Source organism: Stigmatopora argus, chromosome 1, assembly GCF_051989625.1.
Source record: "Stigmatopora argus isolate UIUO_Sarg chromosome 1, RoL_Sarg_1.0, whole genome shotgun sequence".
In the NCBI taxonomy this organism is placed as follows: Eukaryota; Metazoa; Chordata; class Actinopteri; order Syngnathiformes; family Syngnathidae; genus Stigmatopora; species Stigmatopora argus.
The window spans coordinates 19,638,941-19,658,401 of NC_135387.1; the positions used below are offsets into that span (position 1 = coordinate 19,638,941).

General features: G+C 41.4%; 3 protein-coding genes across 5 annotated transcripts in view; 1 reads left to right on the forward strand and 2 right to left on the reverse strand.

Moving 5' to 3' along the window:
• Positions 1–39: 39 nt before the first annotated feature.
• On the reverse strand, positions 40–11,162 carry LOC144079099 (uncharacterized). The gene is made up of 10 exons (XM_077607652.1): positions 10,994–11,162; positions 9,728–9,873; positions 8,862–8,943; positions 8,608–8,743; positions 8,237–8,436; positions 8,013–8,149; positions 7,787–7,928; positions 7,398–7,679; positions 1,350–7,092; positions 40–1,193 (listed from the first exon to the last, which is right to left on the reverse strand). The coding sequence occupies exons 1-10, from the start codon at positions 11,117–11,119 to the stop codon at positions 1,183–1,185; spliced, it is 7,005 nt and encodes a 2,334-aa protein (XP_077463778.1). The 5' UTR covers positions 11,120–11,162; the 3' UTR covers positions 40–1,182.
• A 1,265-nt stretch (positions 11,163–12,427) lies between these two features.
• Positions 12,428–14,462, forward strand: LOC144079185 (gamma-glutamylaminecyclotransferase-like). The gene is made up of 2 exons (XM_077607791.1): positions 12,428–12,577; positions 13,244–14,462. The coding sequence occupies exon 2, from the start codon at positions 13,262–13,264 to the stop codon at positions 13,730–13,732; it is 471 nt and encodes a 156-aa protein (XP_077463917.1). The 5' UTR covers positions 12,428–12,577; positions 13,244–13,261; the 3' UTR covers positions 13,733–14,462.
• Positions 14,197–19,461, reverse strand: part of LOC144079162 (FERM, ARHGEF and pleckstrin domain-containing protein 1-like) — a 29,542-nt gene continuing 24,277 nt past the window's right edge. Inside the window, exons 19-28 of one of the 3 annotated variants that reach the window (XM_077607758.1) lie at positions 18,426–18,601; positions 17,943–18,073; positions 17,800–17,868; positions 17,566–17,655; positions 17,411–17,493; positions 17,097–17,209; positions 16,279–16,439; positions 15,335–15,442; positions 15,067–15,218; positions 14,197–14,883 (exon numbers count right to left, since the gene is read on the reverse strand). In XM_077607758.1, the coding sequence (XP_077463884.1) occupies positions 14,808–14,883; positions 15,067–15,218; positions 15,335–15,442; positions 16,279–16,439; positions 17,097–17,209; positions 17,411–17,493; positions 17,566–17,655; positions 17,800–17,868; positions 17,943–18,073; positions 18,426–18,601 (1,159 nt within the window). In that variant the 3' untranslated portion in view covers positions 14,197–14,807. Of the gene's footprint in view, positions 14,884–15,066; positions 15,219–15,334; positions 15,443–16,278; positions 16,440–17,096; positions 17,210–17,410; positions 17,656–17,799; positions 17,869–17,942; positions 18,074–18,425; positions 18,602–19,461 lie in introns of those variants that run through there. The other 2 variants (XM_077607749.1, XR_013301448.1) reach the window with 2 other exon arrangements.

Sequence of the window (19,461 nt, forward strand, 5' to 3'; positions counted from 1 at the left end):
TCACTCGGGACATCTAGTATGTAATAAGCAGGGACTCCGTAACTTGAAATAAGTTTTATTTTCTCCAAAAACAAATAGAAACTGCGCTCCAGCAAACCCTGACATAAGCAATTGATATTTTCCTAATATTTACAATATAAAAAATAAATAGAAGCTGTTGCAGCCTTCTGCAAACAGTTACAACTGCCATACTGCAATTCATTATTTGTGGAAGGAAGCCAAATGGTTATAGCAGACAGCCCTGTTTGAGGACCCTGACAAAGTCATTCTTAAATGACCTGCGCGTTGGACAAACCTGCCAAAAAGTAGTATATTAAAGTTAGTAAAACAAAAGACTGCAGCCACTTGAGGTTGAGTGCACGCTGACCTCTACTGGCAGCAACGAAATCAGAGTGCAAATTACAAACAAAGCATCGTTTTATGGCTTACTGACTTGGGGAGAAAAAGACTATCCTTGCGACAGTTCTGTCCGTGGTGTCAAAAGTCCGTTATTGAAACAGCTGGAAAATGTGGCTCCAGGACAGGCACTTCAGTACAAATTCTTCAGCAATTATCTAGCCTTTAACCCACTGTCTCTCTTCCAGGCTTTAACAAACATCACTTTTGTCACGTTTTTGCCGTGTATCATTGTGTGTATCCATCATGAAAAGGGAACTAAAGCTCATCCCATGTTTTTCAAGAACACGTACGTGCCCTGGCTCACCTTAATACGGTATTCTGAGTAATGTGTTTGCGGAAAAATATTAAGGAATTCATTTTCTGAAGTCAATGATGTCACAACTTTGCATCTTAGTGCGCATCCCGTCTATGTTGTGATAATCAGCCTAACTCAATTACATTTTGCCTTTGAGCAACAACACAGATCTGGATTCAAACCACCTTGTCTTCAGCCGAAAAATCTGGCAGTAAACAACATGCAATGGCCCACCCAACACGGGGGCTGCCTGAGAAGAAGGAAAACTGATGACAATTTACATTTGAGGTTTTATTCCACAAATGTATTCATCAGAATACGGTGAATAACTAGTAGGGCAACGTAACGTAATCATGAAACCCCCCCAAAAATGCCTTAGTTCCCCTTACAGTCCTGAAGAAATCCAAGGAATCATAATCCAACCGCAGTTCCATACAGGTCCACCAGTCAAATTATTTGTTCATCAACAAAGTCCTCCCAATTTGGATTCAAGAATTCCCTGCGACACAAAGAATACCCGTTAGAGTGATTTCGTTTAGCCGCAGCAACAGCGAGACAATTAGGACAGAGTGAGGCGGTGTCACACAAAGTTTTTGCTATCATTTACGTGAGAGTATGGATTATTTTCAAATCGGTTGAAATGTTCTTAACTCACCCTCGTCGTCAGAATCGAAGCCAAAAAGGTTAGAGCAGCGCTGCATTTGGAGGTGACTTTGCAGCTCATCCGCGCTGTTGAACGTCGTGAAGCAATTGGCACACCGTTGTCTCGGTGGAGCTGCGGCAGGGACCGGAGTCTCCTCGGGAGACGTGACGGGCGTGTGGAACGTTTTTCTTCTTTTGGGCATGGCGGTGAACCACTCGTTGAGGTAGGCCGTGGGAGGCGCACGCATGTGTTTCTTCCCATACTCGGCCAGCGTGTCAATGCACAACGCAAATTTGTCTGGCTCTTGTGCTGTGGTCCACTTCAGAGAGAGAGGGTGCTTGCCACTATCGGGTGTTTTCTTGACAAGTCCCTGCTCATCAGTACATTTGTCCACTCGTCTAGCCTTGACATGACCGCTGTTTGAAACGTCACTTTTCGATTCCCTCGCTACTTGAATGGCAGTGTTTTTATCCGGGTGCGATCTTTTCTTAGAGGCCTTTTTTGTGCCTTCTTTAATTGTCTGTACGGCATTGGCTTTCCTAACACAGACAATCTTTAACTTGGAATGGCGTCCAGGTGCTGTCTCCTCACCTTGAGAAGTGGATGTGACGGATTCAGGGCTATCACTTGTCACTTTTAAAGGCTCCTTAGTTGATTTTTCCTTTATTTTTGACTTGGTAGAACCGGGGGCATCATTGGTTCCGTTCGGAGGTGTATTATTTGACTTTTTCTTCAATTTCGACTGTGTAAAACTGGAGTTCTCACTTGCCACGTTGGAAAGTCCTGACTTTGACTTCCTCTTCAAATTGGACGTAGTTGAATCGGAGCCCACACTAGTCATGTTTGAAGGTTCTTTCTTTGACTGGCGCTTCAATTTCAACATTGTGAAACTGGGAGCATTGCTGGTCACGTTTGAAGGCTCTGCCTTTGACTCTCTCTTCAAATCGGACGTGGTTGAATCGGAGCCGTCACTGGTCATCTTTGAAGGCTCTGCCTTTGACTCTCTCTTCAAATCGGACCTGGTTGAATCTGAGCAGTCACTGGTCATCTTTGAAGGTTCTGTCTGGGCCTCACTCTTCAATGTCAATGCAGTGAAACTGGAAACATCACTAGCTGCATTTGAATGCTCTGTCATTGACGCTTCCTTTGATTTAGACATGATAGAACTGGAAGCATTACTAGTCTCGTTTAAAAGTTCTTCTGACGTTCTCAACAAATTGTTCGGGGAGGAACTGAAGCTATTGCTAGTCCCGTTTGAAGGTTCTTCAATAGACTTTCTCTTCATATCGGATCGACTGCAACTGGAGCCATCTCTAGTCACATGTGAAGATTTTTTTGATAACACTTTCTTCAACTTCAATAGGATGGCAGTGGAGTCCTCAATAGTCAGGTTTAAATGTCCTTTCTTTGATTCTTTTTTCAATTCAGGCATGATGGAACTGGCGCCTTCCATTGTCACGTTTAAAAGTTCTTCATTTGACTTTTTCTTCAATTGAGATGTGGTAGAACTGGAGCCTTCCAAAGTCCCATTTGAAGGTTCTTCCATTGACTCCTTATTCAATTCAGACATGGTGGAACTGAAGCCATCTGTAGTCACATTTGAGGGTCCTTCCTTTGACTCTTTACTCAATTCAGATGTGCTGTAACTGGAGCCTTCCATAGTCAGAATTGGGGGTTCTTCGTTTGACTCTTTTCCCAATTCAGACGCGGTGGAACTGGAGCCATCCACAGCCACGTTTGAAGGTTCTTTGCTTAACTTATTTTCAACATCAGGCCAGATGGTGATGCCAACTTTATTTTTACCATGAAACATCTTTTCTGATTCATCGATGTCAGTTAGCATCTTCTTCGTGTCCACTGCAGCGTGAGCAGAGAGACATTCAACAGGGCTCCCTTGGGACGAATGTGTTTTTTCTATCTTTTCCTTATCATCCCTGGACCTTTGTGCTACAGTAGACGTTGACTTTGCAGGCTCCTTTGAAGCGGCTGACAATCCAGGTATTCTACGAGGACTTTTTCTCAGTGCAACTCTCTTCTTTTTTGCTTCCCTTGCATCAAAAGAATCTCTTTCCGTGGAAGCTCTGTGCTTTTTCAAAGTATGAGCATGTAATCTATGTGCACGGGCGACTCTATCTCGAGATGCCATTCTCAGAGAGGAGTGCCTGTCTAAGGACATCTTTTGATCAACACAATTGCTCCTGTTTTCACTCACTGACTTTTGAGATTTTGACCTACGGTCTGGCATCTTGGATGTACGGCCAGCGTCGTTAGCATGCCTGTGTTTTACCCTGTTGCTAACTGTGGGACAGTCCGGTGGTTTGCCCTTTAGACATTGATTGATTTGAACCTCAGTCGTAACTTTGCCGTGCTTTTTCATTTTTGACTTTCTTGGATGACATCTTCTTTTAGAACCTATTTCAGTTCGGCTGCGGCTAACCCGCTTTTTCTTGGCGTTATCCATCAATTGGGCCCTACGCTTAAAGAAGGGTGGTTGCAGTTTGGTAGCCATCATATTAGTGTTTGACGTCTGACCTCTTCTCAACCTTAGATTCAAAGTACAATTGCTGGACTGTGAACTAGGTTCCTTGTTGGATACATTCTTTAAAACATTTGTATGTTTGGACTGATTTCTGACTTTTTGCTCTTCTTTCACCACAGATGTTTTTAAAGTTGGGGAAGAAGAGTCACAGACAATTTTCGCTGTCGAGTCCTGAGTTGCATGCCCCCTTAATTTCCGAGTGGACTCACTCAAAATCCCCTTTGCACTAGGGGTTGTGTTTTTTACCTGCATGCTAATAGGTCTATCGTCCCGCTTTGCATCCACAGTCTTTACTTCTTTAATGGGTTTGGGAGTATAGTGTTCCTTTTCATGAAGATTCAGCGCCCACAGACAAATAAATAGTTCGGAACAACCAGGTAAACAGCACACTGCCTGCAGTGGACTGTGTTTTCTGGCATGGCGTCTCATTTCATTTCCAGTTTTGAATCTGGCAGTACAACCCAGATGAAGGCAAGGATGTCGAGGACTGAGCCGATGTCTTTCTACGTGATGCTGGAAATGCTCAAAACTCCATAAGACTCTCATGCAAATACTGCATTTGTTGTGTGCTACTTTTAATGAGAGCTTCAGAGGTTTGATATCGCCGTAGTGATGTTCCAAAGCATGGTAGAGCAGCGCAACACGATTTTTAGAAAGGTCTGTCGACCATCTGCATCCATCTGCTGGACAATCCACTTTCTTCTGAGAAACTTTCTTTGTGTCATTAATTACATCCTCCTCAGGACATTCAATGCGTTTCCTCTTCTGAACCGATGATGCAAATGAGTCACTAGGTCTGGGAATCGCGTGATTCAATTTGCCGTCGCCAGCTTTGTCTTTATTGACACATGGAGTGTGTGTCTGCCCGTGTAAAGCTTTTGAGGTAGTCCCCTTTATTTGGCCAAATTGATTCTTTTTGCCAATATGTCCATTTACCTTTGCAGGACAAGATTTTCTGTCATTGCACTCTTTTTGCTTGTTTGTCTGTACCAACTGACTATGGGCCGATTTTTCATTTGATCGCAAAATTCTTGATTCTGATTGTAAGTGTGGCTCTGGGTGGCTAATCGAGTTATTGCAGACAGAGGCTATTCTCGGTCTCCTATTCATGTGATGGCCAGAGAGCCGGTTTGAGGCCTTAGCTTTGGCAGAGGTCTTGGGATGGGGGGAATCTTTGGTCTCAGATGCACTGTTTGGTTGCGCTTTGTTAGTGATCAACTCTTTGCTTCTTTTAAGCTTTTCAATATGATCAGACAGATGCATCATGGCCAGGAGGTCGTCTTTGAAAATGGTCCCACAAAACATACACTCGTCCTTTCGGAAATGGTACATAGCATGAATTACTACGCGCCTGCCCTTGAATTCTCTCTGACAAAAAGTACAACAGGACTCTAACTTGGATTCCTCTGTTTCTATCGAATCACTGTCCTCCTCATAGTCGTCATCTTCGATTGGACTTTCCTGGTGATTGCCTTCCTTATATTCTGCTTCTGGAATCGTATAACTAGAAACATTTTCATCATTGCTCTTATCTAGAAGAACTGATTCTTTAGTGGGAGCGTCTGCAGGTTGTTCGCGACTTTCCGTATCTTGAGGAATTTCAACAGGCGGGACATGTGTGAGCGTCTCTGTGACTAAATCCGAATTGTTATCAGTATGGGTAAACGGTTTGGATTGTGCAAAGCATGTAACACCTTGGGTGTTTTCAACATGTGTTGCAATTTTAGAATGCGAAGGAAGTTCTTTTGGGTTTTGCTGATGTACGTTCAAAGCGGCTGTACTTGGAAGAGACACGTGATATGGAGAATCAGGGTTTTGGCTTGAAAATGTGCTAGTAACTGATGAGGTGTCTTCAGTACTTTCTATTTGACTACATCCAGTTTGGGAAAACTCAATAGAAGCAGTAGCTGGCTGCTGTATGACCTCGTAAACTGCTGGGTTTTGTGACGTTGAAGAGAGTTCTAGAGACTTCACAGTGCTATGGATTTTGTCTGTGCTTAGAGAGGGAGCAGCTTCACCAAAAGTTTGAGTTTCTTCTCCTTTTACTGGTTCATCAGTAAGAACCCCTTCTACAATCTTTTCTAAGCATTCTTTTGCTGACAACTGTAAAATGGTATTTGGTGGTTCTGGATGTTTTGTTGCAACTGCATCCTGAGAGTTCAAAGCATCACTTGTCTCAGCATTGGCTTTCTCACAAAGCACCATTTGAAATTCTTTGGGAGGACTTGTATGTGCAGAAGAGCGGGTGATTGTTGATACAGACCCATGAGTATTTGCACCATTACCCTTTCCTTTGGGCCTGCGAGCATAACAGTGCAAAAGCTGCACAAGCATGGTTGCATCCCTTGCTCGGAGAATGACCTCTTTTCCATGGCACACCTTCACTTGGTTGAAAGATTCAGGAATTTTCAGTGTTGGTTTATAAAAGAGCAATGGAGGACACACTTTCTGTCTGTTGTATTCTTCATTAAATGTTCCATTCAGCTCATTGTCCGGTAGTGACAGCTCCAGAACTACTTGGGGAACAGAAGCCGGTTCTACCGTGTCCAGAGGAAATCCTTTCTCCTGTTTGATTCTCGAGTTTTCAGGACTCTTGGGCTGTGTGCTGAGCTTGATTTGACCACATTCTCTCTCTCTCTTCAAGGCAGACGGCTGATGAACCTTTTGATGTGTCAAACCACGTCCCCTAAACTTGGAATGTTGCGGACCACCTGAATCTTCTAGTAGCCATTTGGGTTTTTGAATTCTCCGTTTTGGGGGATCTTTTTCAGATAAACGGGTAACCCTTCTAAGTTGCCCAGACGCTATGTCATGTATCCTATCAACCTGCCAAAATGAACGTCTCAAAGGTTGACCTGAAGCTTCCTTTGTACATCGTGACCTGTGGTTGCCCCTTTTTTTCACATTATTGCTATCATTCAGACCCGTTTTGCCTTGGCCCAATTTCAGTCTTTCAGGTTTCTCCTCACTAATCATTTCTTTTTGTCTGCCATTATCATGATGAGGCTTTTTTACTGTTCTTTTGTCATTTTCTCCTGTTGATGTACTATGCACAAAAGAAAACCCTTTGGCACAGTAGTTTGCAATCCATGTTTCCCCCATGAGTTCTTCTAGAGCAGCATCAACTACTTTCTCACTCATCAGTTTCAAACAGTTTGTCCGCAAAGCAATGAGGTTCCAAAACTCTGGGTCGAAGTAAAGGTCCTTCTTCAAGACCTGCGAACAAAATGATTGTATTAGATCATTTTTAAATGTATTTTTTTTGCTGAAGTTAAAGTTGAAATAAATGTTCGGCAATTATATATTTTTTCTTTCTAAATGTATTTTTAAACTGGTTAGTATTGAACACTGGTCTCGGTTAAAAACAGAACTGTCCAGTAAATATATCCTCGGATATTTCTACACTTAAAATAAATGCCAGATGTCAAAAAAGTGAATAATAAACGAAGCGAGAAGGAAAATAAATGTTTTCACAAATCTTTTATACTCGAGATATTTCAGTATATATGGAGATGTTTTACCTGCAGTGTTTCAAATCGAATTTCATTTCTGATTCGGATGGGTTCCACATGATAGTCTTGGTCTGGAAGCATATATAGCAAATACACCATCTTGTAGGCTTCCACGGTACGTTCCAAAAAGAAGACGAGGAGTGCGCATGCCCGACACACTTCTAGATCATTGGGGAGCAGGCCAGCAATTGTTTTATAGATAAGCAACTTGGTCGTAGTGTCACTGGGGGGACAAGATTTCAAGGCATTTTCACAAAGTTCCACGCAAAACTGGATCCCGGCTTCACCCAGCTGGCAAGAGGAAGAAAAAAAAAAAACAGTTAAATGACGTATGCAAAAGTATCTCAACTTTGCTTTGGGATAGAAAGCCAGTACATTCTGAGCCGTATTATCCTCACCTCTTGTACTATGACCTTGATGAACGGGAAGATTGAATTAATATTTGTGGCAGACAACATTAGCTGGCGACTTTCCTCGAGAAAAGCTTGTTTGGAAGTATTCAGTCGATCGTGTAGTTTACTCCACACAAAAATGAGCTCACTGATTGGGAACAAAAGAGGGCAAGGTTAGGATATCATAAAAGAGGACATGAAAGTCATTTTCATTCAAATGACATTTACTGACCATAAATAGTACATTTCTCCTCTGCAGAGTTGTTGGGAGAGGAACATTTGGCAGAGGGCTAACAGCAATTCATTTGGTTCCTCATATTCTAAACTACAGATGATGTGCACTGCATCTTTACCGTTTAGGCAAGCAACCTGGAAAATAAAAAACAGACTGATCCAGGCACCGCTAAATTGCAGCTGAGAAGAAATAAAATTTGTTGCTTTATTCGTTGCACCCACCTCTTGAAGCAGCTGATGGCGTTCTGTCTTGTAAAGCCACGTGACGTAGACCTGGAGGAAGAACAAGTGTTTCCCTGCCGTCGGATGACGAATACAACACCTGGCCAGGGCTAAAGCCTCGCTGACCCGCTCACAAGATATAAGGTAGCGCACCCGTAGTGCCAAGAACACTGGCAGCTCAGAGCTGAGGAACCTGTCCACTGAGAAAAAGATTTCACAATTAAAATAAACACCATTCCCTGCTTTTATTACATTTGTTAATGACAAAGGCCAACAAACGGTTTTACAGAATGCATTTTGTATCTGCATAGGAACTCAATAAACGTGAAAGCAAACTGTAGCAAATTGTAACGACATCAAATATCGCCTACCTTCATTCCGAGGCAAACTAGATTCACTGAGTATTTCCTTCAAGGTTGTACTGACCCAAGCACCTCCTGCACGAACTAAAGGCTCAACTTGAAGTAAGTGAACATTCTGATACCTTGCAAGGGAAATAATATATTCCTAAAAAGACAGGCAAAGTATGTATTTAGTACACGAGACAATTATCTATTTTTTTGCTGTAGACTGCTATTACTATTTTTTGCTAAAACATCTTCACTGAATAGTTAAGAGTACTCACCTGAATTTTAACAGTGAAGTGTTTCAATGGTTCTTTGTGGAAGTCTTGCTCATCAAAGAAAAGCAATACTTCAAAAACACTCCTATACAAAGAAAAAACAAGAGGCACTTTAAGAGAATCTGGTATCAAGAATTTCTACATTTTGGCAGGAGCAGTGGATCTCAAATGGACCAACCCTGAAATGGGACAATTCTAATCCCAACCCAATCAAGTAATATGGTCTCTAATCTCAGCGAAAAAAGACAAATTAAACATGTGCCATGAATGAAATTAAGTGAGGCGTCAATCTGTAAATCTGACCCTAATTCCACTTTTCATTCACCCTAAATCTGAGGTCTTTTTTAAAAAAAAATGCACCAAAATAAGAATTTTAGAAAAAGAAATTGAAAGCGGAGCGGCCCGATGGAGCGAGTGGTTAGCGCGTCGGCCTCACAGCTCTAGGGTCCTGGGTTCAAATCCAGGTCGGTCCACCTGTGTGGAGTTTGAATGTTCTCCCCGGGCCTGGGTGGGTTTCCTCCGGGTACTCCGGTTACCTCCCAAATTCCAAAAACATGCATGGTAGGCTGATTGGACACTCTAAATTGCCCCTAGGTATGGATATGAGTGTGCATGGTTGTCCCTCTCCTTGTGCCTTGCGATCGGCTGGCCGTCGATTCGGGGTGTCCCCAGCCTCTGGTCCAGAGTCAGCTGGGATAGGCTCCAGCACCCCCCGCGACGCCAGAGAGGATAAAGCGGTTCAGAAAATGAGATGAGACAACAAACTGTGCAAACCCTTCAGTAGGAAACGCAGTCTTCATTTGAGCAGAGTAAATCACTTCAGTTTATATGTAAAGAAAGGCACCCGGTTTGCGGATCCCTGGACTTACAAGGCCAAACTACTAAGCGTGTGAAGCACATGATCGCAGCTTGGTGTGAAGGAGGATGAGCCCCGAGTGAAATAGCACAGGACTTTCTCAAGAATCCTGAGCCGAGGGAGTGGGGTCTTCCAGCGAGAAGTGTACTCTTCCACAAGCTGCATGGACATAAAGAGAAATATGGACAAGTGTTCAAGACCAAGAATGCCTTTTGATATCATATGGGCTGCTGCTGGGATTTCACTTAATATGCCCAAAAAGGACTTGGGACACTTATGAATAGATAGAAAAAGATGACCATACTTTTTTAATAGTTTGGCTGGGCCTGCGACATCTTTTTTTTCTAAACTCTAATGAACAGCTTTTTTTAGGCATTCGTTATCCAAAAAAACGGTTAATATAAACATTAACAGGTGCTTATTTGTCTGGTGTTCACCATGTTGTTGTTAGTTGTTTATTATAACCTTGAATGTACCCTGTTTAAAGCATAATTGTAATATTATGCTCCAGTAAGGTGATCAAGACACTCCATCATTCTTTAAAACCATAAAAATAATAATAAAGAAAAAAAATCATTCAAATTTCCATCGCCATTGGCGGCGATAGATGACATCTACTTGTTAGTGGAACTGTCAACCGTCAACGTTCAAATGAATTAGACATCAACTATTATAAAAAAGCACCGAACGAGTGCTTCAATCAATGAAGGTTGGTAAACGCTTAAGTCAGGTCCTAATTTCGTACATTTTTTAATGTGTATAATTCCTGTAATTGGAATACAAGCACTCCACTGATATGACGTTGTTACTGATGACAGTAACAAGTTTACATCATAACAGGATGATCATTTGGAAACAAGTATTGGAAATGAAACTAGCAGCTCGGGGTCACAGAAAATGAAATGGCAGATGACAAAACACTTCCAGTTGTTGAGCACAGTAAACGTTTATTTGACGATCGGACTAAGTTTACTGACCAATTCGTGCTAGCTTGTAAAGCCGTTACCTTAGCAGGCTATCATCACCAAAAACAGTCACTGCCAAAATAATACTGAACTTGAACGATCTTTTCACTTTATACTGTCGTGACTCCAATGTGTATTATGTGTATTATTACACATACTGTTCAATGATATTGACTTATTTCCTCAGTGGCGAAAATTCACAATGATTACGGCTCAGGCTAGCGCTCCATTTCTGGGGGAGGGGAGTAAGCTAACATAAATGCGAAAAGCTTCGACAACCAAATCTGTATGCGACGCGCGCTACGACTGCCTACCTTACAAAGGTCCGAACAGAAGCTTCTGCTGTCCGCTCGCAACTCGTCACTTGAACGGGAGTTTATCAACGACTGTAATTGTTTTTCGACATCTTCCAAGTCGGGTAAAGTGTCCTCCTCCGCCATACTAGCTGCTTAGGCTGGCTCGTAGCAGCCCGTCAAGCAAAAGCTACACAACACACATCGCCGAGCGCTGATTGGCTACTACGAGGAAAAGGAGAGCGTTTGATTGGTGACCCGACGTGCACCGGTGTGAGCTTGTCAGGGCGGATAACAAGTTTCACACGCCACGCCAAAAAAAAGAAAAAAACGGCGTTGTGTAAGCTTAAACAACATATCCATTGAATGTCCCCACAATGCGTAATGCCGGACAACACAGGCTGTTTGTACTCAGAATTTATAATTCATCGCCAGCCCTCACAGATAATAATAATATGTAGTTGACGTGTTTTGCTGTCGACGGCAGTGAATGATATGACCCTTTTTTATTATTCGTTGAATTATATAGGTTTAAATATTTTCAAAATGATTTTTTTTCCAAATGTTAATCCTTCCATGTACGAATGATAACCTGTTTTGTCTTAAACTTGTGATTCTAGTTGCTTATTTCAGCGCCCAAGACAATATTTTGTTGCCCCCATTTGATGTAAATGGATTCATTGAAAGATCCATAATGGGAAACATCGCTATGGCGAAGAAAGCAAAATCCTCAGACAAATCCATACCTGTCAACCTCTGCCGATAACTGCCCTTATAAATGATTATTGATTCCCCTTACAAACCCCAAAAAAACCTTACAAACACCGTACGACTCGTGTGTCTGGCTCGTCATTGACTGAATCTTTCTGCTGTGGTAGTTGCGACTCCCTGGTATAGCTTACCATCAGGGGGAGACATAACAAAGTTATTATTGAAATATTAATTAATTTAAAAAAAAGAATAATAATAAAAAATGCAAAATAAAAATACTATTCGTATTTAAATTGAAATAATTCAAAATAAAAGACAAACTGACATAAATTCAAATATAAGTATTGTGTATATTTTGCGTTAGGAATTTGATCATTTTATTGTTTTGTTTTATAAACCTAATGGGATCTCACAAAACTTAACTCTTTGGTTGCCAATGAAAATAATCGACGTCCAGGCAAAATGGATTGGACGTCTAACTCCAACAATGCCAACCAATCACTGCCTTATAATTTATAGGACCCTTTATTGGCTATTAATGATGTAATCTTTCCCATTCCTTGAATCTTATATTGCAATTAGCTGACAACCAATTGGTGTACCCTGCCTGCTTTTGGGTGGGAAAGGCTCCAGCACCCCACGAACCCTCTGAGGAGGAGCAGCTCGGAAAATAAATGAATGCATGGCTGGACATCATGTATTGCCACACACAAAATGGCGGCGATGTTGACACACGATTATTGCAAATGGGCGGTTACTGTATATATATTTCTATGGGCAGACCCTACGTAAGAACACGCGTCTTTGAGTAGGATATTTATCCCGAAGTGGGTCATACCTTTCTCGGGTTTCGCTTCTCGACTTAACTGGTGTGAATATTCTTCTGCATTTCAGGTAAAGTATTTTCTTTATATCGCTATCGTGATAAAAGCAACGTTTCCTTGCAAGGGAAACGCTGCTATTAGTTTCTAGAAATTAAGATGTGTAGAAATGCAGATTCAGGTCCAAACTGTGAGGGTGTGATTTTCTACATTGAAAAATAAGAAACAAATTACATACAATGTGAAAAGTAAAATAATCAAATCTCAAACAAGTACTCACAAATGTATGTATACATTATTTTTCATCGAAAAGTAAATGCACAATTTAGATTTTAAGTCATGTGAAATGACTTGATTCTGTTTTGTATTATGACTTTTCAAGGCACAAAATTAAACAAATCTTTGATACTTAATAAGCACTGTCCCACTTGCATTGCAGTCTAAATATTAAAATAGTAAAAAATGTCATATATTATAAATAGTGGCAAGTTATAGGATTGATATTACAAGAAAAAAAAAACAATCGCGAAAACCCACTTTACCTTTATGAATAAATTAAATGGTGTAATAAAGTAGCAGTTAATCCACTACTCCCTCAGCCTTTTACTTAAACACGCAACAAATAGTTATATTTTTCCCACTTTGGTTGGGAATAAAGAGCAATATACAAAACATCCAATATACATAACATAGAATGAATGAGTAATTTTGCTGCTTGTGTAATGTTTTGCCGTTTCAGAAGTCAGTCTTCGAAGTCATGGCCCGAATCTTCGTTTATGGGACTCTGAAGAGGGGGCAGCCCAATCACTTCCGCATGTTGGACAAGAGCATTGGAGAGGCACATTTGCTTGCCTCTGCCATCACAATGGAGAAATTCCCTCTAGTGATCGCTGGCGAGTACAACATTCCTTTTCTCCTTAACCTGCCAAGCCTGGGTCACAGGGTTCACGGTGAGCTCTACAGGGTGGATGAGCAAATGCTGAGTTTCCTGGATGACTTTGAAAATACACCCACGATGTATCAGCGAACTCCGTTGACACTTGCGGTCGAAGAGTGGCTGGGGCAAGGCAAAGACGAGGAGGAGATGTCAGCTGTAGGGGACGTCACTGAGGCTTTTGTGTACAGCACGACCACGTACAAGCCGGAATGGGTCTCGCTGCCTCACTACAAGAGCTATGATTCCTGTGGTCCTCACGGCCTTGAATACGTACGATACCGAGACACCTGACACGGATGACGTTTGTTCTGTCATCGGACAGGGTTGTTCTATTGCAACGACTTTGACTTTTGATTCGTTGGCTCTAAGGTGCATATTCGTCATTACAATTCTTTCAGCGGACCACCCTAAAAAAATGTAGCTAAAATGATCTGATCTCAATTTACATGCATGTTTTTAAATCCCCGCCTGGTTACTTGAAAACAAAATTGTTTATACTAGCAGGTAGGCCTAAAACTAACAATTATTAAACAAAGACGATTCATATGTTAGTTATGTGTGTGCAAATATCGATAAATAGTGAAGAAAATATATTTCCATACCTTTATTCAAAAACGGGAAATTTTAAGTTAAAGTAGTAAATGTGTTGAAACATTACTTGATTCTAACTTAATTACTGTTTTGTTCTGGGGGCCCATGATGTTGTTTTTTTAAACTTGGTTGTCCTGAACACAAAACACATCCTTGATTCTAAATTCCAAAAGATTGTCATCTTTATTTAGAATAGAAACTGTCAGGGATGTAGAGGGGAAAATATTTTGTTGTGTTGTTTGTTTGTATGGATGACACACAAAACTGTCAAAAGTGAAATATGAAAGAAACACCCTGTTCCTCTCACATTGTATCAAATTACTATACAAAAGGTCTCTGCAAAACTAGGGAAAATGATGTGTTCTGTTTGAAATTGGATACACAGCAGTGTATGTAAATTTTCATTAAATAAACCAAATTTGCATCTAAACTGCTTAAGAAACACTTTGTACATTTTTATCTTGAATATGCGCATGAAACGATTTCAGACAGGAGCAATGCACAGACGAATGTTAAATGATTCAGATGGTTTTGTGCTGGGAATGAGAATGCGTGAGCAAGAGTTGCAAAGGTGACCAAGAAAAAAGACCAAGACGAATACAAAGATGCTGTGCATAAAGTGAAGAACCTCAGATGTGTGTATGTGCATATTTGGCGTAAAGAACCTATTTGCTGAAAGTTGTGCAAAGTGGCATGATTTGGTGTGAATTCTTTGTGAAGTCTTTGTGGCTAAAATGCAATCGAGAGTCCAGAACTTCACCCTGTGTGGCTTTAATCAATATTGGTCTTTCCTGTTGTTTGACAGGGAGCGGCTAGCTGAGCACGTGGCACTGCGGATGACCTCCATCCATCTGGTAAAATACAGTGAGATAAAATTAGACTATTGTCCATGTGTGTAAAGAGGATGAAATTAAATAGACCTTCAAAGTACATAATGCATTTGAAGTTAATCACCAAATCTTATCTGGAAAGCCGAATAGCCACGTTGCTACAAATGTGTCTTGTATGCCTTGTCTTAGTTAGAAACTATTCACCGTTCAAACGTGTACTCGCTCTCTGATCTGAAGTAGTAGACGTGAGACTTGAAGTGAAGTTTGAAGACGTAGTCCTTGTGGATGTTCTCAGACTCAGACGGGATGGTGACGGCGTAGCCGAGCAAAGGAAGGCTGGCCAGGGGGTAGTCATCCTGTCGGGAGACCTCCATTACAACCAGTATTATTACATGCACAAAAGGGTTCAAGTCTCTTCATCTTTGTTACCCAAAACAATAATGTGTGTAAGTGCCATTTTAATTTCTCAAACCTGGTGTGACTTGTAGAAAAAGAGGCTGAAGTTGGTGAAGACCACCCAGAGTTTTTGCCAACCGTTACTGTTCTTGAACTTTCTCAGCAGGTTCCCCGAGAGCTGGTTCTGGAAAGAGAGGTGCAGATGTTGATGAATGGGAAGATATAAACAAGGACCAGAAAGAATGGATTGATTTTTGCTTAAGGGGTGTGTTTAGACAGATGGAGTCAGATTGGAAGCTGATACAGAAGCAAAGGAAATCGAAATTGTGCGTGGCAGTACATCACTGAACAGGTATATGTGACTTCAGACAGGCGAATTAAAAAATATATATAGTTGTTAAAGTTGAAATACAAAAGGTACTGAATGAGAATTACTAGTGGAGTTTAAATTCTGCTGTGGATAGAAAAAAAAGAAACAATTGGAATATATATGTGCCTCTATAGATTTAAAAAATGAGATAAGATTTTGCTAATCACATCGTGCTTCCAGAACCAGTGTGCGGCAGCCAATATAGCGTAGCAGGGGTGTCGTGGGAACCGGATGGGAAAAAGTCATGCACAGCTGCCAACCTCCGTCAACCCCATTTAAGAAGTACCCTTGTCCCATTTCAGGAGTTTTATGTTTCCATCAGGAGAGAATGCGATTTGCGCAAAATCGATTTTAAATGTAAAAAAAAAAAAAAAACGTAGGACAATTTAAATCAAACTGTTGTTATCATGCTCGGATGATTCCCAATGCACTCGTGTTACCGAATTCATCCGATTTACAGTGCAGTTGAATGAAATGCGTAAGATGACGGACGGTGTAGCGATGGTGTGAATTTCGAGGCATTTAAATTGGAGATTTGGCACTTTTTGCAAATGGTTGCTTCTAAAAAAAAATTGGTGACAAGTTTTTGGATTTCTGGAGTTTGTTTTGCTTGCCAAATTTCGGAGAAGTTGGCAGCTCTGGCCATGTACCTCAACAGCAATACTGAAGTCCACCATGGACACACTGGTGTTGCGATGCCAGCACACGTGAACTGTGGTATTACCACGCTGAGCTTGGCGCTCCAGAGACGAGCGCGAACCACACAACTCCTCCTCGGACTCGTGCTCGGCCCCGCCTTCCTCCAGCTGCCCTGGGGAACAACAGACAGTTCAAATATGACTTTTTTTTTGAGATACGACTAGCTTTGCTACAGTAGATATCTCATCTCATTTTCTGAACCGCTTCATCCTCATTAGGGTGGCGGGGGGTGCTGGAGCCTATCCCAGCTGACTCCGGGCCAGAGGCAGGGGACAACCTGAATCAGTGGCCAGCCAATCGCAGGGCACAAGGAGACGGACAACCATGCACAATCACACCCATACCTAGGGGCAATTTAGAGTGTCTACCATGCATGTCTTTGCAATGTGGGAGGAAACCGGAGTACCCGGAGGAAACCCACGCAGGCCCGGGGAGAACATGCAAACTCCACACAGGTGGACGTGAGATGGCTTTGAACCCAGGACCCCATAGCTGTGAGGCCGACGCGCTAAGCACTCGCGCCACCGGGCCGCCTACTGTAGATTTAAAACTCATGAATATACATGATACTTTCTAAGTACCCGTAAAACACACACAAGCCTGGGGAGAACATGAGAACTCCAAACAGTGAGGGCCAACCTGGAATCAAACCCCAGAATTGTGAGGCCGACACGCTTACCAGGCCTCACCGGGCTGCCAGTCTTCAAGCGTTTGATTAAAAAAGAAAAGAAAATGAAGGCTTAAAAAGTGAATGACAAAGCGTACTAACTGCTATCAGAAGGGCTGGTGGAGAGAAGATCCAAATGGGGGCCATTGCTCTGTTCAGCAAGGTCAATGGCCATCTTGATATCCTCCAACCACCTCTCCATCTCGGCTGCACAGCTGGCAACAAGGAGGGAGCCGTGAGAAAGTGAGGCTGTCTTTTTAAACACACGATATGTTTAAACAGTAGACTTGAAAGATGAGGTGTGTATTTAACAAGTCAAGTTCATGTTCAGGGGTTAGCAAATATTTTCCAAAAAGAAAACTGGCACACAAATCCTGAAAATAATCCATTGTACAAAAATGTGTTGAAAAGTATACCTGGCCGCCACCACCACTGACTGGCGTTGTCCAAACAAGGTGAAAGAATGAGGGACGCCCCACTCCTCTTCGCTTTCTGTGATCTGCACGTGGAGAGGACTACATTCGTAAATAAAATGTCCTTTAGATGAATAATGCTTTAAGCAGTGAAATACCGTCATGCCAAAGAGAGGTAGCTGGCCATGGACTTTGAATTGGTTAGATTGACTCATCCCCCGACTAGTGTACACCAAGGAATCGCTGAACTAGAGAGGGAGAAAAAAGGAATGTCAATATTTTATATGAAATGAATGTGGGTCAGCCGAAATAATGACTCATAACTAGGATGTGGGCCACCACAAAGGTGAGTTTGTTGACACCCCTGCATTAAAGCATATTTGAGGTCCTACCAGGAAGAACATTCTCTGCTGTAGGCCCTTCCCCGAGAGTTTACTCAGGCATCCAAGTCGGATGAACTCCTGCGAGCCCAACATGGAAATGTGTTATTTTATTATCAAGGACGTGTACTTCTTATGAAATCAAGTGTCTTTACCCTGCCAGGGATGGCCAGATTGTCAATCCCAGTCAGCTCTTTCTTGAGCTCGAGAAGCTTTTGAAAGTTCTCCATCTTCATCATGGTACCATGTAGCTGTACCACCATCTCTGTGATGTCCGCCAGGGCCGCTGCAGGGGCGACATGAAAAATGGGAGCGTGCAATTTCTGTGCAAATTGGATTTGAGAGATGGAGAGCTAACTGTGAACTGAAAGGCTGACAGCCAGTAAATGTAAGGCATGAAGTTAATATTATTTTAAATGTATTAAATAGTCATCATGTAAAATATCTCATTCCCTGAATGTTTTAATAATTGTGAATATTCAATGTTTAAGTGCATTTTAAAATGTAGAAAGAGAAGAGAGTCCAGAAAGAAGGGCAATATTTTTCCCACAAACAAATATTTTTTTTTGTCCATTTATGTCTTGAGTATTGACACATTTGTTTTGTAGAGACGAGTATATAGCAGCAGGATTGGGCACCTCTAGAGTCCCTGAAGTCATCGTGAGTGGGTGGATAGTGCTTGCAGAGCCTCTCCAGGATGAGTTTATAGTGCAGCAGGCGGTGGAGAGGACGCAAGAGGAAGATGTTGAAGGGGAGGTAGCACACTTTTTGCTGCTCCAGTTCTCCACACAGAGCCTCTGCCTTTCGACTGGACCTGATAGTCAAATGGAGGAGGGGTTTAACTTTAAATAGTGTTCATTTGCTATTCACAAATGGTAGGTTTAGGTCAATCTATTTTTTTCTTGCTTTGAAATGTCTTCAGATTGGACCTTATCAGTTAAAATGAAAAAAAAAAACGAGCGTCTAGTTTGCATGTGATATGGAAATGCGCTATTGAGGATCTAATGCACAGGTGTCAAAGTGGCGGCCAGCGGGCCAAATCTGGCCTGCCATATCATTTTGTGCAGCCCGAGAAAGTAAATCTTGAGTGCAGCCTTTCTGTTTTAGGATGAAATTAAATGAAGATTATACATGTACATTATATTTCCTGAATTTTTTAATTCATTTTTTTTCTTTTGTGCTTCTAGTTCAAAAAGCATTTTGTAAAATCAAAAAACAAATATATCAATATTTTCCGTTTTCCACTTAATATTGAACATAATAAAATGTTGTGTTTCCTTTTGAAATGAAAAACAAATGATTAAAAGACGTTTTCCCTTACCGAGAAAAAGAAAGCTCAAATAAACATTGTTTTAGATCTATAAAAAAACAGACTATTTAGGGCTTTTGATCCAGTTCTTTTATTCCGATTTAAATAATAATTTAAAAAAATCAACAAAAAAATGGACTATTTAGGGCTTTTGATTCAGTTCTTTAAATCCGATTTAAGAAAAAAAATCTAAAGATTAGATCTAAAATGGTCTGGCCCACATGAAATGGATTTGACAATAATGCGAACCAACCCGAGTTTGACATCCTTAATCTAATGGGTAATAACTGAAAAATAGACATTGTTTTCCATTCTTAATGAAACACTTAACAATAAGGTGGAAACTACGGAAAATAGCTCTGATG

Excerpts from the sequence above, each read along its gene's own strand:
- LOC144079099 (XM_077607652.1), bottom strand. The coding sequence starts at position 11,119 with ATGGCGGAGGAGGACACTTTACCCGACTTGGAAGATGTCGAAAAACAA. Across the intron at positions 8,150-8,236 it reads GCCATCAGCTGCTTCAAGAG|GTTGCTTGCCTAAACGGTAA; the intron begins GTGGGTGCAACG and ends TTTATTTTCCAG. Across the intron at positions 7,929-8,012 it reads GGAGAAATGTACTATTTATG|TGAGCTCATTTTTGTGTGGA; the intron begins GTCAGTAAATGT and ends GTTCCCAATCAG.
- LOC144079185 (XM_077607791.1), top strand. The coding sequence starts at position 13,262 with ATGGCCCGAATCTTCGTTTATGGGACTCTGAAGAGGGGGCAGCCCAAT.